General features: G+C 37.5%; 1 protein-coding gene and 1 long non-coding RNA gene across 2 annotated transcripts; both read left to right on the plus strand.

Moving 5' to 3' along the window:
- The first annotated feature begins 4,392 nt into the window (after window positions 1-4,392).
- Window positions 4,393-4,966, plus strand: LOC125472222 (auxin-responsive protein SAUR41-like). Its single transcript, XM_048573417.1, has one exon. The coding sequence runs from the start codon at window positions 4,451-4,453 to the stop codon at window positions 4,904-4,906; it is 456 nt and encodes a 151-aa protein (XP_048429374.1). The 5' UTR covers window positions 4,393-4,450; the 3' UTR covers window positions 4,907-4,966.
- A 9,156-nt stretch (window positions 4,967-14,122) lies between these two features.
- LOC125472259 lies at window positions 14,123-14,863 on the plus strand. Its single transcript, XR_007254188.1, has 3 exons — window positions 14,123-14,314; window positions 14,420-14,481; window positions 14,637-14,863. It is a non-coding gene; the product is annotated as an uncharacterized LOC125472259 (long non-coding RNA).
- The last annotated feature ends 9,073 nt before the right edge of the window (window positions 14,864-23,936 follow it).

Raw genomic sequence — 23,936 nt, forward strand, 5'->3', positions numbered from 1 at the left:
GATTCTCCGGCGAACAGACTGAAATTGGGGATCTTAAAGCCTCTAGGGTATTCGAACCTTTCTACATAAGCTGGGTACGGGTAGATAAACTTTGGGAACTTCGACCCTTTTTTTTAGGGCCGAGTCGATCATTCTTTGGACCTCGGTCATATTGACGAATGCTGCTTCTTCTCCCTGGTTCAGTCTATCAGATCTATTGCCTGATCCGCCTCTTTTCTCTAAGTCAATTGGCTGTAGCCGAGCGGACCTTTTCTCGGCTTGTATTGGAACATTTGTAAAAGAAGGCTGCCGAGGTTAGCCGACATGGCCGTCTTCGAAGGCTTTACTGACCAACAGTTCAAGCATCTTGGTCTGTGTGTCACTATTGCTTCGTATTGCGTCTAGTAAATCAATCATTTTTTGGCTAATTGACTGCTCGACTTGTCGATATTGTTCATCGAGTCGTCTTCGAAGAAACGACCTAGTTGGCGGATCAGAACCCTCCCCACCATCTTCGTCGCAATCTTCCACTATTCCTTCAACAAAAATCCCTGCCGTTTGGTTAAGAATTTATGGGTTACGAGGCTGTCCGTCAAGACAAATTTCCTTATCTCGGCGTGTCGTACTTGTAGCCTCGGGCGGTGCAACAATGATCGGATTTTGCGCCTAAGGCAAATCTTGCCCAAGGCCTTGCACTAGTAAGTCAGTCGTTGACTTTCCCATGATTGTTTTCTTCTTTACGGACCGTGTCTCAATGGTCATGAACTCCGAAGGTCTAGCACAAGGTCCCATTGGGCATGCCAAAATGTTGACCTTAAAAATTACTAAACCTACGTGGCGCACAGGCCGAGTAACTAATAAGCTAACTACGTCCTTCGGTTGAATGCGGGGCGTGCCAACTCGTCGGTCGGGCTAGGCCGAGGAGTAAAATTCGTTGATGTTCCGTTAAGCGCGTTGTTGACTTCTTTATCTTGCAATTGCGACCGAGGAAGGAACATTCTCGGTCTTTGGGTTCTGGAGCGTGAAGACAAGGCTACTAGTTCTGCGAAGTTCACAAATCGTCGGCGCCCGATTTGATCACCGTGATTATATTTGTAAGAGTATAAGCACGTCGAATCGACACCAGACTATACGGACACAAATATTCAAAGGTGATATATATCTTGATGGTGAATGTGGTTCGGCCGTCAGAATGCCAAACACTAAAACTCACTTGTGAGTATCCAATCATAAAATCACTCGACGTCCCGTACACCGAATGTCATAACTCGTAACACCTTACTTCGCCGAGAGGGCTAATAAGATGACCTATGCCAATAAGGATTCGAAAATCCTTCTCGGCTGAGACTTGGATAAGTAACCAGTCGGCCTCGCCGCAGTGCTATTTATCCAAACTGAAGATGCTCCTCGATCGACTGATTCTACGGCAACAGTGTTGTTTATCCAAACTGAAGATGTTCGCCGGTTGCCTCCACAGTGCTGTTTATCCAAACTGAAGGTGTGTCAGCGGGAAAAAGAAAATGAAAAATCTCAAGATGTTTGAGAGGTTTCGCGCAGGGCAATTGTGTGTTGAATTGAAGGTCCCCAATTGTTGCATGATTTCTTATATTTATAGCACCAACTCCTTTTTAAGATCGAATTAAACTCCTACCCGGATTGGGAGTTCTTGTTTCATTCTAACTCTGCTTCGAACAACCCTACTCCCATTAGGACTTTGAACTCACCCCTTTTTGGGGCTTTATTCATTGTCGGTCGAGAATCCTAATTGCACCAGGACTTCCTCGACCCTTTTTGCTTATCTGAACTACTCCTTCTTGCGATACGACTCGACCATCCCTGCTAAATGGCCCAGAATCATCAGGCAGCCCATAGTTTTTTTGACATGGCTTTAGGCCGAGCACAACCCTACACTCGGCCCAACAATATTATTTTAGGCCCAAACATAAACCCACGACATCTATGAATATAAAGAGTAGCGTTATTCGCACACCTCTTTTTACCTCTCAAACACCCTTGTTAATTTTGTTTATTGATCTTCTTCAATTCATTCGATTCGACAGCCGGACATTGAGAGGAGTATGTGAGAGGTAAAAATGGGTTTGTGGATAGCATCACCATAGAAGGAATATATGGCTTTGGGAGAGCTTTTGAGAGAGCTTTTGAGGCATAAAATTGTATACTTGAGAGCACTTTGTGTTTGTGAGTTCTCTTGTATCCGTTGGTAATCAATAAAGCCTTCCATTGTTAGAGAATTGCTCCTATATTAGATGAACTCTAGATTGTATTGTGTTTTGTTTATTGCATCATTGTTTTGGTTTAGTTTACAACATAAAAAATAGGTGGAGTCAGCCTAAACAATTTGGTGCTTACAACAAAACTCACCAAACGCCCTTTTCGTATTCTATAATACCATCCAATTATTTTATACGACAAACGAGACCTAAGTCTTCTAAAAAAACGAGACCTAAGTCACGTAATGAGTAAAAAAGATAAAAAAAGATATCTTCCCCATGCATGGAAGTTTTCCTCCGGGTCATCCCATAACTAGTGAAGATATGATAAAATAGAAAGAAAAAAACAATATAAAAGGTTTCGTATGGTTGTATGTAATCGTGCCAGCAAATTATTCAGCCAACAAAACCATGCTTATTGTTGTAAACTGAAATAGAAAGGAACGAAGTTACCCGAAAAATGTAGAAGCCTTGAGTGGTGAATGATTTTGGGATGAGTTGCAGACTACGTCGCTCTCTTTAAGACGTTTCGCGGCTCTGCCCAAAGTGTGCAAGCAGTTCACAAACACCACATCGTCCCCAGGATAAAACAGCCCAAATCCTTCTTCTTCTGATAAGGTTCTTCCTTGCACAACGGAAGAACCTTTAAACTTACACCCTTTCGATATGTTACTATTAAATCAATATGTAAAACTATTTTTTCTTTCTCTCTTAGCCTCTTTTCATCTGCATAACTTGTATCTTTCTATCTTTTTATATATATGTTGGTGTGTGTGTATAGATAAATACATATTATATTAACAAATACGTTGAGATTGCAATCTGTAATGAATCAAAGCAATTGAAATCAAAACCGCAAGGAATAATGGCAATTGAAATCAAAATGGATAAAAACCACAACGGGAGAAAACATAAATCAATTCAAACTGAAAATTAAAACTAAAAAGGTTCAATTACATGTTTCATATTTAGGGGAGATAACTCCTTAAGCCAAAATTAATTGACTTTTAATATTGGTAATAAAACAAAAGATAAATATATTTAAATATTTAAATAAAAACATAACTGCTCTAACACTTATGGATGACATAAGCCACTTTCATAGACTTTTTTTTTTAACAAACAATACACGAAGGGGGTGGAGGAGGGGGCTAAGCCTCCCAACAGATTAGCAATAATATGATTCAAATTCGTGTTTGATGAGAATCGAATCTAAAACCTCTCACTTACAAATTAAGATGAATACCACTAGATCGTAGTACTAAATGCCAACCACTTTCATAGACATTGACTGATTGACATGTCTTTAAAAATTAAAATAAAATGAGAAACTAGTCCTGATTGTATGTAAACATTGTAAGCAAAGTCTTAAATCACTACCTAGCTGGACTTTTTAGTAGATTTTATGTTTTCAAAATCATTCTTATTGTTAAATACGTAATGCTAGGGAGACTAAATTTGTGGACTATATTTGCAAATTAAATGACGTGTTATTAATAAGAAGTAAACAAGTTAATCAACAATTAAGTAATAATCCAATCATCAATTTCCATGTCACTAAATTTGCAAAATTGAGTCTCCCTAACATTAGCTTGATCAAATTAATGAAATTAGTGCACGATTTACTTCCAAAAACTATGAAGCAGCCAAACAATATAGCTACTACTTGAAATGATATAGAATGTCCATCTCAGTCTCATGTTATTTCTAAACTTACCTTTGCTTCTCGTGTATTTTCTATATTTTGTATTTTGATAAAAACGTATCATTTCTTTTGATTGAATTTCTAAAGTTAACACGACGTAGGATGGATAAAATAGCAACCCTTTTATACAGAGCAACTTTCATGAAATAAGGAAATCGTTACCATGACATTTCATGTTAATAATATAATATTATGTATAAGTTTTTGTTCAAATAATCTTTTATACATTGGCATAAAAATCCACAATAACAACTTATCCATGGTGTAAAAGTTATTGTATGTACTTAAACAAAACTCAGGGATGAAAAGAGTACCGCGTACAAACACTTTGAGGGCGACCCATCAAATGTTTGCATTAAATGACATGTCGTCCATCGCAACTACATGCAAAGGCTCCATACTGAAAACAGTAGCTTCCTCCTTTATTATTCTGGTTTCGTTCACAAAGAACCCTCCCTATAAATACCTCCTCCATAGAAGTCAATCTGCATCACTCATAAAAAAATAAACCACTTCAGCTCTACTACTTAACACAATGTCTATCGAGAAGAACAGATATACATCGAAGAAAGCCGAGGATCGAGGTTTGCTGATGCTGAGGCTGGTAATCGGGAAGCTAGTGCACAAGAGTCTCTCGATCTTAGCATCTAGAGGCCCTCTCGATCACCATCGTCGTCACAATGATTTCCACGAAGAATCCGAAGTGACGACGGTGGTGCCAGGAGACGTTAAAGAAGGACACTTTGCAGTTTTTGCTGTCAAGGGGGATGAAGCAGAGAGGTTTGTGGTTAAATTGGAGTGGTTGAGTAACCCTGAAATTTTGAGGTTACTGGAAGAGGCCAAGGAAGAGTATGGATTTGATCAGAAGGGTGCTCTTGCAGATCCTTGCAGGCCTGAGGAATTGCGTAAGATTTTACAAAACTGCAGGAGGAATAAGAGGAGTAGTAGAACATGTATTAATATTAATTTTACAGTTATACAAGGATATTAGGTAGCAACTCAAATGAAACAAATTTTCATGTAATTTTCAAAGTACGTAATTATTCATGCATTATCTTTCTTTTTGTGTTCTTTTGCACGGTGTGTAGAACAAACTTCTACACGGAAATAAGAAAATTCAATCAATCTTATGTGATGATTTCTTCTGAGGCTAGTAGGGTGGGTTGACTAGGTTACGGGTAAGGAGTAAGTTTAGTCAAGAGTTTTTTCTTCTCTTTTTTTTTAACAAACGATCTTAACTATATTAAGAGAGTGAGGAATGGATTTAACCTTACAATGGATAATTCAAATTCATCTTTTGCGAGAATCAAATCTAAGACATCTCATTTATAAATGAAAATGAATACTAATAGACCGTAGTACTAAGTGGCAAGTTAAATCAAGAATTCCATTCTCTTTCTTTGTGACAAAAAAAGGGTACTGCCATGTGGTTAGGGTGACTTAGAAAATAAGTCAGGAATTATGGGTCTTGTTAATTAAGAGTTTGATACTCCGGTTTTAACTTGTAACAAACCAAACGTGTACTACCAGGTTATTGTTATTAATTCTCCAACGCACAATGCGAGCAAGTCAAACGCTCTGTGCGTAGCATTCGGATGGTCACTGGAAATTCGAACAATGATTCGACAGCACCCGGATTGGAGTGTTCTTGATGGTAAATACAAATTTGTACTTGAGAAACGTACTGGACTTATTTATGCCGTGTTTGGCCAGGTATACCAACAAGTTGGGTGCTTTTCTTCTTCCTTTTCGTTTTATATTATTAATTCGGACTCGTTTCCGTATTTATAGGATATATTATACGAATGTAACTTCCTGTTGTAATTACTGTAGGGATCCTACCTTAATAGAGATTGCATATAACCATATATATATATATATATATATATATATATATATATTGTTATATTGTTATATTTTCCACTTTCAAATAAGAAGTCATAATTCTATTCAATTGTCTAGGTTTTAAATTTTTAAATCAAATTTCAAATCATATGACGTGATTGTAAATGATTGGATTATTAATTAAGTGTTGATTAACGTGCTTATTTCTTATTGGTGACACATCATTTAGTTTGCAAATTTAGTCTAAAAATTTGATCTCCCTAGCATTATCTTTTCTCTCTAAATGCTAGGGTTTCTTCTCACTTTCTTCTCACGTCCACAACAAACCAACAACAAAACTTTGTTTAAAAAAAAAAAAAAAAAAAAAAAAAAACCACAACGCTTCCAGCACTTTGTTCTCTTATTTAGGTTTTGGTCCTAGATTATCTCTAAAGTTAATTGCCTCCATCACCAGCCGCCTTTTCCCACTGCACCTCAGCCTTTTACTGTCGCCGGCCCGCTTCTGAAGTCTTTTTCCCACCAACTTCAGCAGGCCACTTCCGCAACCTTTTCTCAGCCCAACTCGCTCTTTCATACCCTTGTAAAGATGGGTATATTTTTGTCTTCCACCTCTTCTGCCGTCCCTCAAGTTTAGAACAGTTTCATTGTGAAAAGACTCTCTATGGCAATAGGTAATTGAATTTTCTCAAGTGAATGGTAACTATCATTAATGAACAGTAATTATATTTTGCATCTCCACCTCTTAAACTAAATAGCCATTGCAATAGGTAATAAAATATTATTATTTTTTATTTTATAAAAAAAATTATTTTAAATTTCGAATAGAATTTTTAACCGATCTCATTATGCCACGTGTCATTATTTGAAAGTACAATTTTTGTAAATAGATTTCGATAACATTTTTAACTAATTCAGTCGTGTGACATGTCCTTACTTGTTTAGAATCGTTGAATATATTGAAGGGAAATTTTATTTAAACCCATGTTACCTATTTTTACACCCAACTTACTCTTTGCACCTACTTGATTTTTTACTAAACTATTAATATATATTTAAATCCAAATTTATTACCTAATATACCCCTATAAATCCAATTCAATATGTGAATTTATTTTTACACCCATTTGATTGTTAACTCATCTTTATGCCGTCTAGAAATGGACAGTAAGAATTAGGGTATGAATTCAGCCATGGCTGACAAATTTCCCCATCATAACCTCAAGGTAGTAGAAGTAGTAGGGTAGCGTGGTCGAAGAAATGTTGTTGAACATGTCATGTATTTGATTGAGAATGTTGTCGGACTCCAATTAAGCGGTGTGTTACTCATTTTACTGGAGTGAATGGAACACAGTACGTTGTGCAAAACTTGCGTTTCTTTCCAGTTACACGTCCTGTTACAAACCTGGAGTTACGTTGCAGCGTATAGTAATCATGTTTTTATAAAGAAGGTAGTCGCGTTCAGCAAATATAATGATACAGATGCTGCTGGTTGATTTTCTTTTTTGCCAAGAGCAGCATGTGTTTTGCATTTGGTTGAATCTGGTTCCCCAGTTCATTCAGGAATTGACACATAGGGCCCAAAGAATATGAAGCGAGAAATAATTACTGAGAATTTACAGACTGAAATTTATTGATTTGGAATAAATAATGGATAACTCTGTGAAGATTGAAAACAACTAATGGAATATGTTCTGCTAACTCCACAAATGAAATTGTATGACGAAAGATGGCATACAAGTAACAGAAGCGCCACCTACAAAGTTACAATTTTTCTTCCATGTTGAACTACAGGCTTGATCCGTCAGAGAACATATTTGCAATATCTGCAAGTCTTTTTGGTTTTTTTGGGTGCAAATGGACAGTGGGAGAGCGACTGTAGTAATTTACTGTTACAGAAAAATAAACAAACTATATGGGATTGATTGAAAAAAAAATTAAAATCAAAATACGCATCTTCTAAACTCTAAAAAAATTGAAATCAAACGAACAAAAAATTCATAAATTGAGTCATACCTTAGTTGGAGGATTCAAAACTTCAAATCATCATCCATCAATAAAAACAAATTGTTTTTCTCTATGAGAACTATTAGGGTTTTAGCCGAAATGAATGTAGGATAAACAAAAAGTGATCGCATGGTTTAATTGGGTTTATTGATAAATTTGAGTTTTATTATTAATTTCATTTTGTACTTAATAGTAATTATGCAATAGGGTAAAATAGACAATTAACATTTAAAATTTAAATTGGGTGTAGAAATAGGTTACATGGGTTTAAATAAAATTTCCCTATATTGAAATGTGGTGTAATGACACACCCCGACCGAGATCCGGGCATGCTGGCCATCACACGGAGGTGACGTAACCATGTGCACAGTGCGGAAGCTAATAAAATAGTAATAGAAGAAGTACAAATAAATAAAAGCTAGTTTACATAGAGTAATAAAAACAAGTGCTAGCGTAAGTGAGACATAAGTTCAGAGCAGAAAGCCTAAAGCAGTCCAAACTAAAATGACGCTACAACCGTACGCCCGAAGGTGGACCTACGCTGGTGATCGTCTGTCAGAAATGCCGGGAAAGCCCTCTGGGAAACCACCAAAACCATTAAACAGCTAGAACCTGGAGGGGCGCAAAACAAAAGTGTGAGTGGGCAAAAACAAAGCTTTTCAAAAACCATTTAGCAAAATAAGTTCTAACCCCTCGCCGTAAAACCTGTATACTTCCCAGAAAATAAACATATGCACGTATAAATATATATGTCAACCATGCACAAGAATATGCCATGCCAGGAACTCAGAATGGAATACAGGTGCTCAGGTATAAACCATATCAATAACACATAACTGGCAACCGGAGTCACCTAAAGTGACCTGTACGGCTGAATCTAGAGCTCAATTCTCAATCACAATAACTAAACCTGCCCACGAGTCGGAACCACCTAAAGTGGTCTGTACGACAGGCCTGGGTGTAATACATATAAATGCTCTAGTGCTACGATCACGTGAAGGCTATGCGAATAATCGCGGGTCACCTATGAGTCGGAACCACCTAAAGTGGTCTGTACAACAAGACTGTGCACCTAACTTGGATCCAAGCTGAGCATGTGGTGCGGGAGGTGAACAACACGTGAAGGACTGTGCCCTATTCTGGGCGGGAGCACTAACACCGAGGGTGCAGGTTATGAGCTCTCTAAGCATCTCTAATCACTATTGAATGCAGATATTAAATAACGCTTACCTGTCACTTACCTGTGCGTCCACAACACCAAATATGCATATGAATATAAATATATACTCCTAGTAATGCAACTAATAATGCATAAAAGACGACAATATAATGCATGGCATATAACTAATAAACATTTAAATTAATTTCTGGGAAAATATAAGTATATAGGTATATATAGAAAACCAAAGACCCACTCACTGATAAGTGGAAGGGTCGTAGCCCCCCTGCCTCGAGTGACCACGCTCGTCCTCGGGATACGTCTCACCTATATGCGAAAATACTATAAAAACGTTAATTTTAAAGCACATAACCTTCCTTTCGTAATAACTTCTCATACATTGCTCAAATTGGACAATTGAATATACCAACGTGCTCTACACAACCTCAGGATCACACCCAAATTTTTAGAAAAATTTTCCACCGCCGCACGCGCCCCCACGCGCCGGCCACACGCAGGCACGTGCCTGGCACGCTGACGGCGTCAACTGACGCCGTTAGGAATATTCCGTTAGTTCTAACGGATTCCGTCAACGGCGTCAGGAATATTCCGTCAAACTTGACGGAATATTCCGTCTCCTTCCCCGGCGAGACTCCGGCGACGTTGCCGGCGCCGGAAAACTGGAAAAATTTCAAACGTTGATATCTCGTTCGTTTTTCGTCCAAATTTCATGAAATTACTACCAAATTGAAGCTTAGACCTAGGAGAACACAAATATACCACTTTTAAGGGTTAAAAACCACGAGATCTCACATGTCCACACAATCCAATTCCGGCCAACTTCGAATACGGTGATCCCGACGTCCGATTCCTTCAAACGAACCACTCCGAGACTCCTTGGGACCTCACCAAGCTACCTACAAGCTTCATTTTCCCTAAAACGTGAGAAATTACGTTTGCATGAATAGTACCCCAAATCGGACTTCGTGGAATCGACGTGAAAACGTTGATATTCTTACCTGAAATGGTACGGTTGGGTTCCTACAAGCTCCACGAGTTCGAATATGGGTTTAGTTTCTTCGATCTGTGGGTGTTTAGTGTGCTTGTGTGTGTGTCCGTACGTTTATGGTGAAAGGGAAGGGAAATGGGGCTCGGGGAAATCACAGGGAAAGGAACAGGGACAGGTGGGAAATGTGGGAGTGTGTGTGTGGCTCCACACATGCCAACAAAGCTCACAACGACAATTAAACGTAAAGAAATCAAACTAGGGGCAATTTCGTCTTTTCACACGTACGTTAAAATATTTTTGGGACGGGCTGTCACATGTAAGGTGAGAGAAATGGTAAGGTATTTATTGTAAAAAAAAATATATTTTCTCAATTTTGAATTTTGAATTTTTTTAATTAATTAACTTAATTAATCTGGACCATTGGATTACAAAAAATTTGAAATTCAACAGTCCAGAATGTGACACATGGCACACCGTAGCATTTCTGGTTTTTTTTTCTTCTTTTTTAAAATTTTTTAAAGCTAAAAAATGTGGATCGTTTTTCACATCCCGCCCCGGGGCGAATCACTTCCCAGGCCCGCTCCACCACCGTAGCACGATATTGTCCTCTTTGGGCTTACCATTCCCTCATGATTTTGTTTTTGGGAACTCACGAGCAACTTCCTAGTTGGTCACTCATCATGGGATTGCTCGAGCCCTTTCTCGCTTAACTTTGGAGTTCCTATGGAACCCAAAGTAAGTGAGCTCCCAAAAGGCCTCGTGCTACGTAAGGATGGGAATATACATATAAAGATCACTCCCTTGGGCGATGTGGGATGTCACATCGTTGGTCTGGAAATCAAATGGTCTAGATTCAACGGTAATTGAGTGTGGTTGACACATGGGTCCCTTTGTCTGAAAATGTGTCGAAGACGCGCTCCCATGCATGCTTGTTGGCGACGTGCCTGACATAATTTTTTCTAGAACGTGGTTGATGTTAGCCTTGCATCACTCCTCCCTTAGGCACTCGGCCCTTGGACTTCCGTCTGACCTCTCCTATAAGCTCCCCTTCAACCCAATCGCTCGAATAGGCTAGCGCCATTTTGTAAGGCAATTGGAATGGATTTGCAGCCAATTGATAGGGATATTGCCCATGTTGGAGCTACTCTTATGCCACTATTTCTTCCACCACTTGCGATCAACATTTTGGTCATGCGTCGTCATCTATCATGTCTCGTCTTTGTTTTAGTTTGGGTCCTACTGTTAAGGTTGATAAGTCTTTTTGTACCTTTTTATTCCAATACTAATATCTTTGGTTCTTCCCATTTATATTATTCATTTTGATGTGTGGATGTCTTCGGTTACTTCTGTTAGTGGTTTTCGTTATTATGTATTTTTTATTGATGATTTTTCTCGTTATCTTGGATTTATTGTATATAACGAAAATATGAGGTCTTTGATCATTTTAAAATTTTTGTTGCCATGATCTGTAAGTTGTTTCATGCCATTATTATGGTCATTCAAAGTGACGATGGGACTGAATATTAATCAATCCTTTTCAACCTTTTGTCATGAAAATGGCATTGAACAACAATACTCTTGTCCCCACAACAAAATGGCCTTGCTAAATGACATCGTCAGATTGCCACTCTTATTTGATCTCTTCTCCACACAGTCGGCTTACCCCACACCTTGTGGGTTGAAGCAGCTCTCACTGCCATTCATCTTATTAATCTCCTTCCCACACCCATTTTAGGTTGGACCACTCCTTATCACGTTATGTTTGATCATCCTCCCACTTATTCTTATCTTCATGTCTTTGGTTAACTAGATTTCCTCATCTAGAACCATATGTTGCTTACAAGTTAGAGAGTCGTTCTAAACCTTGTGTCATTCTTGGTTATAGTACTTAACATAAAGATACTGTTATCTTGATTCCTCTACTGGTCATGTCTATGTGTCTTGTCATGTTATTTTTAACGAGTCATCTTTTCTTTACAGTGATCTCATCTTTTACGGAGTACAAGGAACTATCAATTACCAGGGCCACCACACCCAATTGTTGTGCAAGTCCATTCGTCAACCTCGTCACCTGGCCAAGACATCACCTATTCAGCCTCATGCCCCTGAGATCGTCCCACGCGTGTACGAATCTTCGATGCAGGCCATACCTCTGCACAGCCCACGCGCTTCAGCTTCCACTGCCAACACCCACGTTGTTCCAAGCCCTATTTCACCCCGTGGCCATCCTATGTCACTACAAGATCATCACAAGTCACATGCCACTCACTGGACCCCTCCTAACCAACCCACTATGCCTTTCGACCCGTGCCTCGTCATATCTCACTTGCCAGAAAACAAGGAAATTGTAGCATAAACGACTCAACTCAGGTTGTTCTTCATTGGAATTATTTAAAATAATTTATGTTAAAAGAAAATCTTAATTAATTATTTAAAACAAAGTTTAGAAAAGATTGGTTTTGAAATTTAAAATAATAAAAATGTTGTGGCCTATTTGATTGACAAGGGAATATAGGGGTGCAGCAAAAAGAGAGAGTGGAGAAAGTGTAGGGATTTCTATGTGTATATGAGATGTTGTTATTCCACCCCTCCCCCGCTTCCCACACAATGCCTTATTTATAGTAGTAAAGATGAGAGAAATTATTTGTCATCCAAGTAAATACAATCTTATAGGGAAAGAATAATTAGTATCAAAATCTATCTAGGATTTACACAATCACACTTTAATAGTTTAAGCTTTTTAGCCAAAACGGTCCCTGAAATTTGCATAACTCCTCACTTTGGTCCTTGAGATTTGAAGTCAATAGAATTGGTTCTTGAGTTTGTCCACAATCAATCATTTTAGTCCTCAGGTGAAAAATTATATTAAATAAGGATTAAAATGACAAAATAAACCTCAATTTAATAAACAATAGGCCAAAATGATTTGATAAAAATTGAGGATATTTTTGTCATTTTACCCTTATTTAGGTGTCATGTTTTTAACAAAAAAAAGCAGGGCATCTGTTCAAAACATGGACCATAAAACTGTTTCAGGCCAAAAACTTTTAGGAACTCCTCCCTTAACTAGCAAGCTTATGACCATGTTGAGGATGGTTCGATTTCTCCTCTCGAATACACTGTTTTGCTAGGGTGTATGTGAAGTAATGAGTTGCCTTTGAATCCTTTGTTCATCACAAAAAACTTCAAACTCTTTTAAGCAATATTGACCACCACGATCAGTTCGAAGGGTTTCGATCCTTCTTCCACCCATTCCTTTCTACTGAAGTCATCAATGAAATAAATAGACATATATAGTGGGCTAACCCACGAACCTAGGGGGAATCCTAGGCTAAATTTGCTCCATAAATAAGTTTTGGGATAAAACTCATTTTTGCCCTAAAGGTTGTAGCAAGTTAGGGGAGGTTTAGAACCTAAAATTTAAGTTTTACTCCAAAAGTTGAAATACATCTAAACTATTCGATATTTAAAACATTTTAACCATTAGATATTCAATTGAAACACAAAATTCAAGACTAAAAACCCGAAATATTCACCAATCGGTACTACGGTCTGGTGGGCTAGCCCACAAACCTAAGGGGAATCCTAGGCTAAATTTGCTCCAGAAATGAGATTTGGGTTAAAACTCATATTTTCCATAAGGGTTGGAGCAAGTTAGGGGAGGTTTAGAACCTAAAATTTGAGTTTTACTCCAAGAGTTGAAATAGGTCTAGACTATTCGATATTTCAAACATTTTAACCATTAGATATTCAATTGGAACACAAAATTCAAGATTAAAAACCCGAAATATTCACCACTCAGTACTATGATCTGGTGGTATTCTTTTTTACTTGGAAGTGAGAGGTTTTAGGTTCGAATCTCGTGAATGACGAATTCGATACCAAATTAGATTGTTTATTATGTGCCTAGCCGTACTTCCTCTTCCCTTAGTATAAAAATATCGATATACTAAACAAACAAAAAAACCCTAAATATTCTATTTTCCTGACTACCTTAGAATTTTTTGTCATGGCTTATGAGTAATATGTAATAAAAAATTCCAACTCCCCACTTTAATTTTGAGTACAAATTAGCCGGGACATTTGGGCTTTTGGGCTCGGGAATTCTATGGGCCTATTCTGCCCGTCGAGGCCCAAATATCAATACCCAGAATATATATCTGCTCATTCACATTGTGTTCATCGGAGGTGGAGGATACGAAAGCCCAGAGAGCAACGGAGAGACTGAGAAATGGAGAAGTACTTCGGTAACGCGTATAGAGGAGACCCGGGTGTCCCACATGCCGACCCGGAACGACTTGTGTACATATGGATCGGGTCCACCGCCTCTCAGCCCTCACTTGGGTCAATCCCTACATGTGGCAGCTCTCCAATCATTTCAAGTATGTCACCATTTCTGAATTTGGATGATTACCCACTTTCTGAATTGGTTCCAATTTTTTGTGTCTCTGAATTTATTTTTCCCCCATTTTGAAAAATGGTTCCAGTTGGCATGACAAAGCAATGCTGTTTGAGCAGTACCATTGGAAAAAGGCAATGAAGCTTTAAGGTATGTTTGGTTGGTTGTGTCCTAAATGTTGAAAAAAGCCGAAACCTTGAAGCTTTAAATTGATTCTTGTGAAACCCCATTTGGTAAATTTGTTGGGTTTTGAAGTTTTAGAGCCCTATAAATTAAGGTATGTTTTGTTTTTGGTGTTATTGCAGTGGAACGAATACATGGACAAGGACCAAAGGGAGTCCTACTATTTCAACTGGCCTGTTTACTTCCCTTCGCTGTTTTACGTGTATGTCGAAATGGGCTTGCTCTTGTTTCGAATTACTTAGCTGAAACTCTAGTTGCACGAAGGGTTATAAGGTTTATAATGCTCCTTCATTGTAATCATCTTCTGTTTTGGATCGAATGCTTAAATACGAATTTTATTTTCTGCAAAGGATTAAATTTGAGAAATGATTTCCGCACACCGGGCCTTGCACGCCCCTATTTCTAACCTTGGGATTGAATAGATCGAAGGAATGAAGGAACATAAATAAACAGGGGCGTGCGAAAAACTGGTTTGCAGATATCATTTTACTCGAATTTCTGCTATTGTAACGATAGTTGGAAATTCAAACTGAGGATTTGAGATGCAGATGGTGAGTTGTTTGACAAGCATCCTAACATATTTTATGATTCTAATTCAGACATGATGCTGGCCCTTATAAGATAAAAGTTGCATAAGCTAAAGCAAAACAATCTTGATTACTAGCACATTGCAAGCCTTGGTACATTTTATGAATTGGTAGGTGAGTGGTGGTGGTGGATGGAGGTGGTAGAGGGAGGGGGGATTCAACTTCTTTGTCTTCTGGACAAGTGAATTATGCAAATCTTAAAAGGTTCTTAATTAATGTTTTGATTGGGAAGATTGCCATTTAACCTCAGGCTTCTGTTTGCTTAATGTGCTACTACAAAGGATTTATCTATTTATTTTGTGATTTATTATTATTAAGCTATTACATTAATTTAGGAGAGTGGTGTGTTTCAAACTTAGGATGTATGCGCAGAATAAAAACACATCATCCTATCCATTAAGATATTGAACCGTATGCAAAAACTCATAAACTTTGAATACTTGCAATCACTTACAAATCACATAAATTAAGTAAATATGACGTTTAAATCCAATTATTTTAAATTAAGTGGTCTTCATCTCAAATCTTGTGGACAAGAATTATTAATAAAACAACAAATAAAAAACATTATGTCACTAGGAACCTTCAATTAAATTTTGAGCTACTTAAACTTTCACGATTCTATTAATTCATCACAAACACGATCAACTTTTAGGGGCATATCTTTTTTGGTTTAAAAACAGGGCTAAAAGTAAGAGCTCAAACAAACCTACTCGATAATAAATCTAGATCGGGATATCCCAAGTTGATCCTCACAAATAAAACTAACTAAACAAGGAGTATCAAAATAAAAATGATCTAAATCTAAATCAAGACTATAGGTCGCTAAATTGTCTGTCACAAAATTCTTTTCTATGTAGGCATGTCGAAGTTCACATTGCCAAGATCTTGAAAGCAAATCCTGATAGGCCAATACAAGGGCACCTAAAGGATGATTATGATCAGCAGCTTGCAACACCAAATGAACTGTGACTGCAGAGTCTGATTCCACCAATAATTTTTCAATCCGTAATCTCCGTGCACATTGTAAACCCACGTAAAGTCCCCATAGCTTAGCATTGAGAATCTCACCTGTGCCAAAATTGGCTCAAAACTAAAAATCCATTTACCATTAGAATCTCTCGAAATACCACCTGCTCCAATAGAATTATTACTTCCCTTCTTGCAACCATCAACATTAAGCTTAAACCAACCCAAAGGAGGAACTTCCCAATGGAGCAAAGATTCAATCCTATGTGGTTTATCAATCTTATCTTTGTGAATGGTTGAAGTACAAGATATCGATTCTTTTTCTAGATTAGAAATTTTTAAAGAGGTTTATGGAATTCTATGGGTTCTTGCTCCTATTTTGACTCTTGTAGTGGGAATCACAATAGGCGTACTGGTAATTGTATGGTTAGAAAGAGAAATATCGGCAGGGATACAACAACGTATTGGACCTGAATATGCCGGCCCTTTGGGAGTTCTTCAAGCTCTAGCAGATGGAACAAAACTACTTTTCAAAGAAAATCTTTTTCCATCTAGGGGGGATACTCATTTATTCAGTATTGGGCCATCCATAGCAGTCATATCAATTTTAGTAAGCTATTTAGTAGTTCCTTTTGGATATATCCTTGTTTTAGCGGATCTCAATATCGGTGTTTTTTTATGGATTGCCATTTCCAGTATTGCTCCAATTGGACTTCTTATGGCGGGATACGGGTCAAATAATAAATATTCCTTTTTAGGCGGTCTACGAGCTGCTGCTCAATCTATTAGTTATGAAATACCATTAACTTTATGTGTATTATCAATATCTCTACGTGCGATTTGTTGATACATAGACAGAAACTTTTCTCTACTCCTTCCTTTCAAGGAAAGGGTTGGAATGGATTAAGTAGATGTCTTAATTTTTTTATTTATTCATTATTCGGGTTGATGAACTAAATCAAATAGTTATATGAGTGAAAGAAAACAACTTATATATAAATTCGCAGTAAAAAGATTGATTCTCATTTTCTATGTATAAGAGTTAGAGAGTTAAGCGGAAATAAACATAAACAGAAGAGACCGTTTCCCCTAAGATTGGTTGATTAGTCATCCTGACTTGAAGCGGGTTCAAAAGATCAACCGTATTGAGTTTTCACTATCATTTTTATGTATTAGCATAACAGGGATTGAGCAAAAACGAGTGGATGGTTAGAAACACAAACATATGTAAAGGATTAGTAATGGAGATTATGTAAATTCTCCAAAAGGACATTTTTACATAATATACAAACAAAGAATACTAATTGGGGCTTTAAGTTGGTAGAAATGATGCCTTCAACCATTCACAAAGATAAGTACAAATAGCAATTGTAGGCTCATCACTCATTACAAAATCCTACTAAAAAGGTAAATTTATTTCGCCAATACCAAATAAACCAACAAGCAACGGAAAAAATTAACCTCCACTCTAAACCCCCAATATGAAAGGTTTATTGGTAAGATTAAACTGAAGTCAATCATAAAAATCAATGTGATCTGCCTATTGATTATACATTCCCAACCTTTGCCAAACTTTTCTTGCCTTAGGACAATCTTTGAAAACATGAGCCACGGATTCAATGCCACAAGTACATCTTTGACACTTAGGATCATCAGTCATACCCTTTTTTCAGCCTTTGTTCATTAGTGATGAGCTTATTAAGAGAGAGCAACCATAAGAAACTCTGAAGTTTTGGAGGAATATGAAATTTTCAAATGTGATCCCATCACCAATTAGGAAAACCACTTGAATTAATGGACAACATATAAGCAAATTTAACAGAAAATTTACTATCACTTGTTCCACTCTAGATGCATATCTTATATATATACAACGCGCAACCCCATTTTGGGGTCCCCAGCTTTACCAAAAATAAGGGGACAGAAATGCCCCCCAAACAAAAAAGTTCAAAAGCAGCTTAAAATAATGCAGGGGTAATTTTGTCATGAAAAACATTTTTAGTTTTTTTGTTGTCATAATTTTTATTTTTTTTATTAGTATCTCACTATTATGTGGAATATCCACAGGTTTATTCTAACATGGACTAATATTATTCATTTAGTCTAAATATTTGACTTTCTTTTTCTTGGTTGAATTTATAAGAGCTATGACTTATTATGTAAAGTTGCAATTGTTGTATTAAATCATTATCCAATCAGTTGTTTATTAAATATTATTTTCTCTACTTTTAAACATCTTAAAAGGTGCGTAACGCCAGTGATAAAAGGCCTTTTTCACACTCGTATTGTATCGAATCATCATACAATCAGTTGTTTATTTTATTATAATTAGTATCTCACTATTACGTGGAATATCCACCGAGTTTCTTCTAGCATGGCCCAAGCTGCCAAGAACCTGTAATTTCTCTCTACTTACTACAACCTTTCTTTAAAAAATGCAATATAACATTACAGAATGTATGAAAATCATGAAGCAATTTAAATACCAAATCATCTTGATTTCGTCGAGATATGAACAAGACCCCATTCAAGGACCAATAGTGAAATAACTTTGCGTTTACTTTATGACTGCATCTAACTTCATTGTTAGATTGCTTACGTACCCGACAACAGGATCAAGGCATACGTAGTTCACACTTTCATTAAACTTTGACATTTTAATGCAGTCCCAAATCAATATTTTTCGATGTGCATAAATGATCAATAAATGTGACCTCGCACACCAAATGGTGACGTGCATAAATGATCGATAAATGTGACCTCGCACACAAAATGGTGACCATATTCAAACACCGATTTCCAATTAGCTTAAGCTTAATCATTAGTCAACAATTTAGTGCTCGTTTAGATGTGCTTTTAAAATGACTGAAAACGTTTTTGGTGAAAATATTTTTGGAACCAATCCTTAGTAAAAATGTAAGTAAGTTCTAGAAAAACACTTAAAAGTGCTTCCTGGAAGAAGCACATAATTGATGCTTCTTGCAGAAAACACTTTAAGTGCTTTTGGAGCAAAAGAACATTTTCTCTAAAAGTACTTTCAGTTATTTTAAAAGTACATCCAAATGAGTCCTTATTATTTCTCTTATTTATAAACTCATGTTACCAAACTCGACAATCCACAAAGCTAGTATGTCAATAAAATGCTACATTCACAATTTTAATTAGTAGCCACTTGGAATTCTGATAAATTTAGATATGACACAAAAAAAGATGAACTAAGACTTAACACGTGCATGAAATTCTCAGTCTATTGCAAAAAGGCTTTTTAGGTAAAATGGTTTCTAAGATTTGCATAACTCCTCACTTTGATCCCTGAGATTTGAAATCAATAAAAGTAGTCTCTGAGTTTGTCCATCATCAATCATTTTGGTTATTCCATGAAAAATCTCCATTAAATAAGGCTAAAATGACAAAAACTACCCTAAATTTTTGTCAAATCATTTGGCCCATTATTTATTAAATTTAGGTTATTTTTGTTATTTTGGTTCTTATTTAACATAAATTTTCACTGAAAGACCAAAATAGTAGATAAACTCAGAGATCACTTCTATTGATTTCAAATCTCATAGACCAAAGTGATGAGTTATGCAAATCCCAAGGACCATGCCTTGCAAAAGTGAATTGATGTTAACTCTCAATTTCATGAAATAATTACCAAAAATAATAAAAAAGAAAAAATTGTTTTTATTTTAGATTATTTATTTTTCAAAGGTTTTACAATACTTAGGTACTCACTAGTTAATACCCAAAATACTGACAAAATAAAGTAACCCAATGAGAACAAAACACCTATTGAACTTAAGTTTAATAAACATGTAACCAAACACAATATTAACCACCTATCCAAACATCCCCTTTCCTACGTAACGCTGTCCCCACCCCCCAAACCCCCAAGACTCCGTCCTTCTTCTTGTTTCTGCCGTAGTTTGGGTGATGGAAACCGTCGTCTTCCCCAACACCTTCCGGAAAACTCGTCTCCTCCGTCAACGCCACCCGCATCTCCTCTTGTAATCTCTCTTTAGTCCCCGCCCCCAAACCTTCTTCTTTTTAGTAGCCATGGCAGCACCATTTTTTACCTGCTCCATCGTCGGACTTCGCCGTCGTGGAATCCATGATAGCACCAAGCACTAACCTTCGCCAGAATTTTACCGAACAGTTTTAACTTCCATCATAATTTGAAATTTCTTATGGGTGAAATTTCCTTAGCAAGGTTGACCGAATACCAACCTGCTCTCCTAGAAGCCATGGCGGCACCTAACTCAAATATGGATGCCGGCGAGTAAATACATCTGTTTATATTCTTGGAGAGAAAGAAGATGGATGTTTGGTTTTGGGGTAAATTGTCGTTTGACCCTGAACTATTAGTCCAGTTAAAAAAATTATTTTTTTTGGTAAATTAACCTTTTAAACTATTTGAAATAAGCGAATTATCCCCTTATTGTTGGATTTGATCCATTATTCTGTCACATTCAAGGGTAAATTAGTCTTTTTATCATCGATTCTTACATGTCATTTATAATTACCAATAAAATTATACCATGTCGACATATAATAATGTGTAATGACAATGTGAAATGGTCCACTATACAAACATTTGGTTTCTTTATGTTTATCATTATGCTATAAATTTTTGAATTATTCTGTGTCCACGTGTCATTATTTTATTGGTGATTATAACTGACAAGTAAGACTTGATGATAAAAAGATTAATTTGCCCTTGAATTTGACGAGATAGTGGACGGAATCTAACGACAAAAGGTTAATTGACTAATATTAAATAGTTCAAGAGATTAATTTATCAAAACAATAGTTCAGGAGGTTAATTTCAATTAGGGTAATAATTTAGGAGGGTCAAACCGCATTTTATTCTTGGTTTTTGATATATAGAAGAATTGGTATGGTTGGCTAGCATGACAGTAGGTGTATGGGGGATGATTTTATTTTAGAAGTGTCATAAATCTAGTGGGCCACATAGAATAATCAGCAAATTGAGTGCTGAACAGTGCGTACTCAAGTATTACGGGTTCCACTAATAATAAAATAAAAAAAATAAAAGTGAAAATTTAAAAAAAAAATTAGAAAACGGTTGAGGACAAATGCAAGGGGCCGATAGCTTGGCCCCAAGTATCATCTAGTTTATTTTATCAACTATCATTTATGTTATGAAGTATCACTAAAGTGGTTGGTTGAGATATTGCCTAGTATGATTTGTTTGAATTTTAAAATTTTATCGGAATTTAAATTTTTTACGTTAAAACATTTTTAAAATTAAATTAAGATAACTCAAAGTTTTTTTAAAAAAAATCCTTACAGAAAAAAAACTAGGGTTAAAACCATTCCACCGTTCACATACCTAAATTCTATCTTTTATTGGCCTAAATATTTGGGTTTGGGTTCAAGGGTTGGAGTTAGTTTAATCGGAGAAGGTGACCCAAGATTTGAAACTTGCACCAAATGGTGCCTCCACCACCACCACCACCAAATTATTTATTGGTTATTCTTTAAGGCTTCGCCAGAAACCCCACCATCGCAGCCACATGAGAACCCAAAAAATACATCAGAAGGTGACGAAACCATAATGTGTAGTGATGTGGCAAATGTAAATAAATTTAAATCTAAAAGTGACTAAATACAAGAGTACGCATGTGAGCGGGATATGAACCAATTTCACGTGATGTCAGAGCATAAGTGTTGACTCTAAAAATTACAAAACCTACACGGCGCGCAGGCCAAGTAACTAATAAGCTAACTAAGTCCTTTGGTTGAATGCGAGGCGTGCCAACTCATCGGCCGAGCTCGGCCGAGGAGTAAAATTTGTTGATGTTGCGTTGAGCGCGTTGCTGACTTCTTTACCTTGCAACTGCGACCGAGGAAGGAACACTCTCGGTCTTCGGGTTCTAGAGCCTGAAGACAAGGCTGCTAGTTATGCGAAGTTCACAAATCGTTGATGCCTGATTCGGTCACCGTGATTATATTCGTAAGAGTATAAGCATGTCGAATCGACATAAGACTATACGGACACAAATATTCAAAGGTGATGTATGTCTTGATGGTAAAGGTGGTTCGGCCGTCAGAATGCCGAACTTTGAAACTCACCTGTGAGTATCCGATCATAAAATCACTCAGCGTCCAGTACGCCGAATGTCGTAGCTCGTAACACCTTACATCGTCGAAAAGGCTAATAAGGTGACCTCCGCCAACAAGGATTCGAAAACCCTTCTCGGCCAAGACTTGGATAGGTAACCAGTCGACCTCGACGCAGTGCTGTTTATCCAAACTGAAGGTGTTCCTCGATCGGTTGATTCTACGGCAACAGTGTTGTTTATCCAAACTGAAGGTGTTCGCCGATTGCCTCCACAGTGTTATTTATCCAAACTGAAGGTGTGTCGGCGAGAAAAAGAAAATAAAAATCTCAAGCTGTTTGAGAGGTTTTGCGCAGGGTAATTGTGTGTTGAATCGAAGGTCCTCAATTGTTGCATGATTTCTTGTATTTATAGCACCAACTCCTTGAGATCGAATTAAACTCTTATCTGGATTGGGAGTCCCTGCTTTGTTCTAACTTTGCTTAGAACAACCTTACTCTCATTAGGACTTTGAACTCACCCCCCATTCGAGGCTTTATTCATTGCTGGTCGAGAATCCTAGTTGCACCAGGACTTCCTTGATCCTCTTTGCTTATCTGGACTACTTCTTCTTACGATAGGACTCGACCATCTCTGCTAAATGGCCCGTAATCATCAGGCAACCCATAGTATTTTTGACACGGCTTTAGGCTGAGCACAAACCTACACTCGACCCAACAATCCTATTTTGGGCCCAAACATTGTCCCCTCGCTTCTGAGGTCCTCGACTGCCAACCTTTGGTCGGATCTTGACCTTGGAGAAGCGAAAACATCTTTTGCCTTTAGACTTGACTGTTCTTGATAACCATTACCATGTGCATTTATGGAATATGATTGCACGATCCTCGTTACTCCAGCCGTGCTGTCACGTGTCGATTCCCTGCTAAACCTAACACCCTCAATCATAGCTCTCGAAAACGTGTGCTCATTGAAACATCTCTTCCTCATTAATGCATTAAAACCACCGCCACATGCAATCGTGCGTCCCAAATCCCCGAAAACCTAGATCCTAACTTTGAAGATTCTCGAGATATACGAAATGATTGGCCATTTCCCAGTTAATTTTCCCCCAAATTCAAAAACCTAATGCTTCTGAATACCAAACATTTGATCTTCCTTCTGAAGTGCCTATAAATACCCAAGTTTCTTTCATTCGCATCCCACGCCTTCAGAAAATTTGAAACTTCTTTTCGCCATTCTTGCTTTCTCAAAATAGAGAACAAACTCCTTCACCAGGAATCCTCCCAAACATTTTTCCAAATTCCAAAATGAGTCTCAGCACCTTTATTTCCAAGCTCAGCGATGAATGTAGCAAATGCAAAAGCTTCATCGATCGAAACGCCATCAAAACTCTGCGTTTCGAGGGTGACCTAAGCACCACCCACGAAATCCTGGGGCCGCTTTTTAAGGATGCGGTTCCTTCGTTAATCACTACTCTTTTCAAGGCTCACTACCTGACACCCTTGCTGCAAGGGTTCGACTGGTCAAAATGGGACCTATTGAGGCATCAAGGAGCCTGGCCCACGACCAACGCCAACTAGGTGGCTTGGGTCGTCCGAATGGAAAATTTCTTCTGCCAAAAGTGGAAAACCCTTGGTATCTATGACGCCATCAAGCTTTCGAACATCGAGCTAACCATGGATAAAGAGCTCCTTATGGCAGCATTGAGTTTCTGGTGCTCGGCCACCAACACCATGGTATTTCCTTTTGGCCCTTTCGGCCCCACTATCCTTGATGTCTCGGC

Source organism: the organism of the source record quoted next, unplaced genomic scaffold, assembly GCF_019419815.1.
Source record: "Pyrus x bretschneideri cultivar Hongxiangsu unplaced genomic scaffold, Pyrus_bretschneideri_v1 Contig68, whole genome shotgun sequence".
Classification (NCBI taxonomy): Eukaryota; Viridiplantae; Streptophyta; class Magnoliopsida; order Rosales; family Rosaceae; genus Pyrus; species Pyrus x bretschneideri.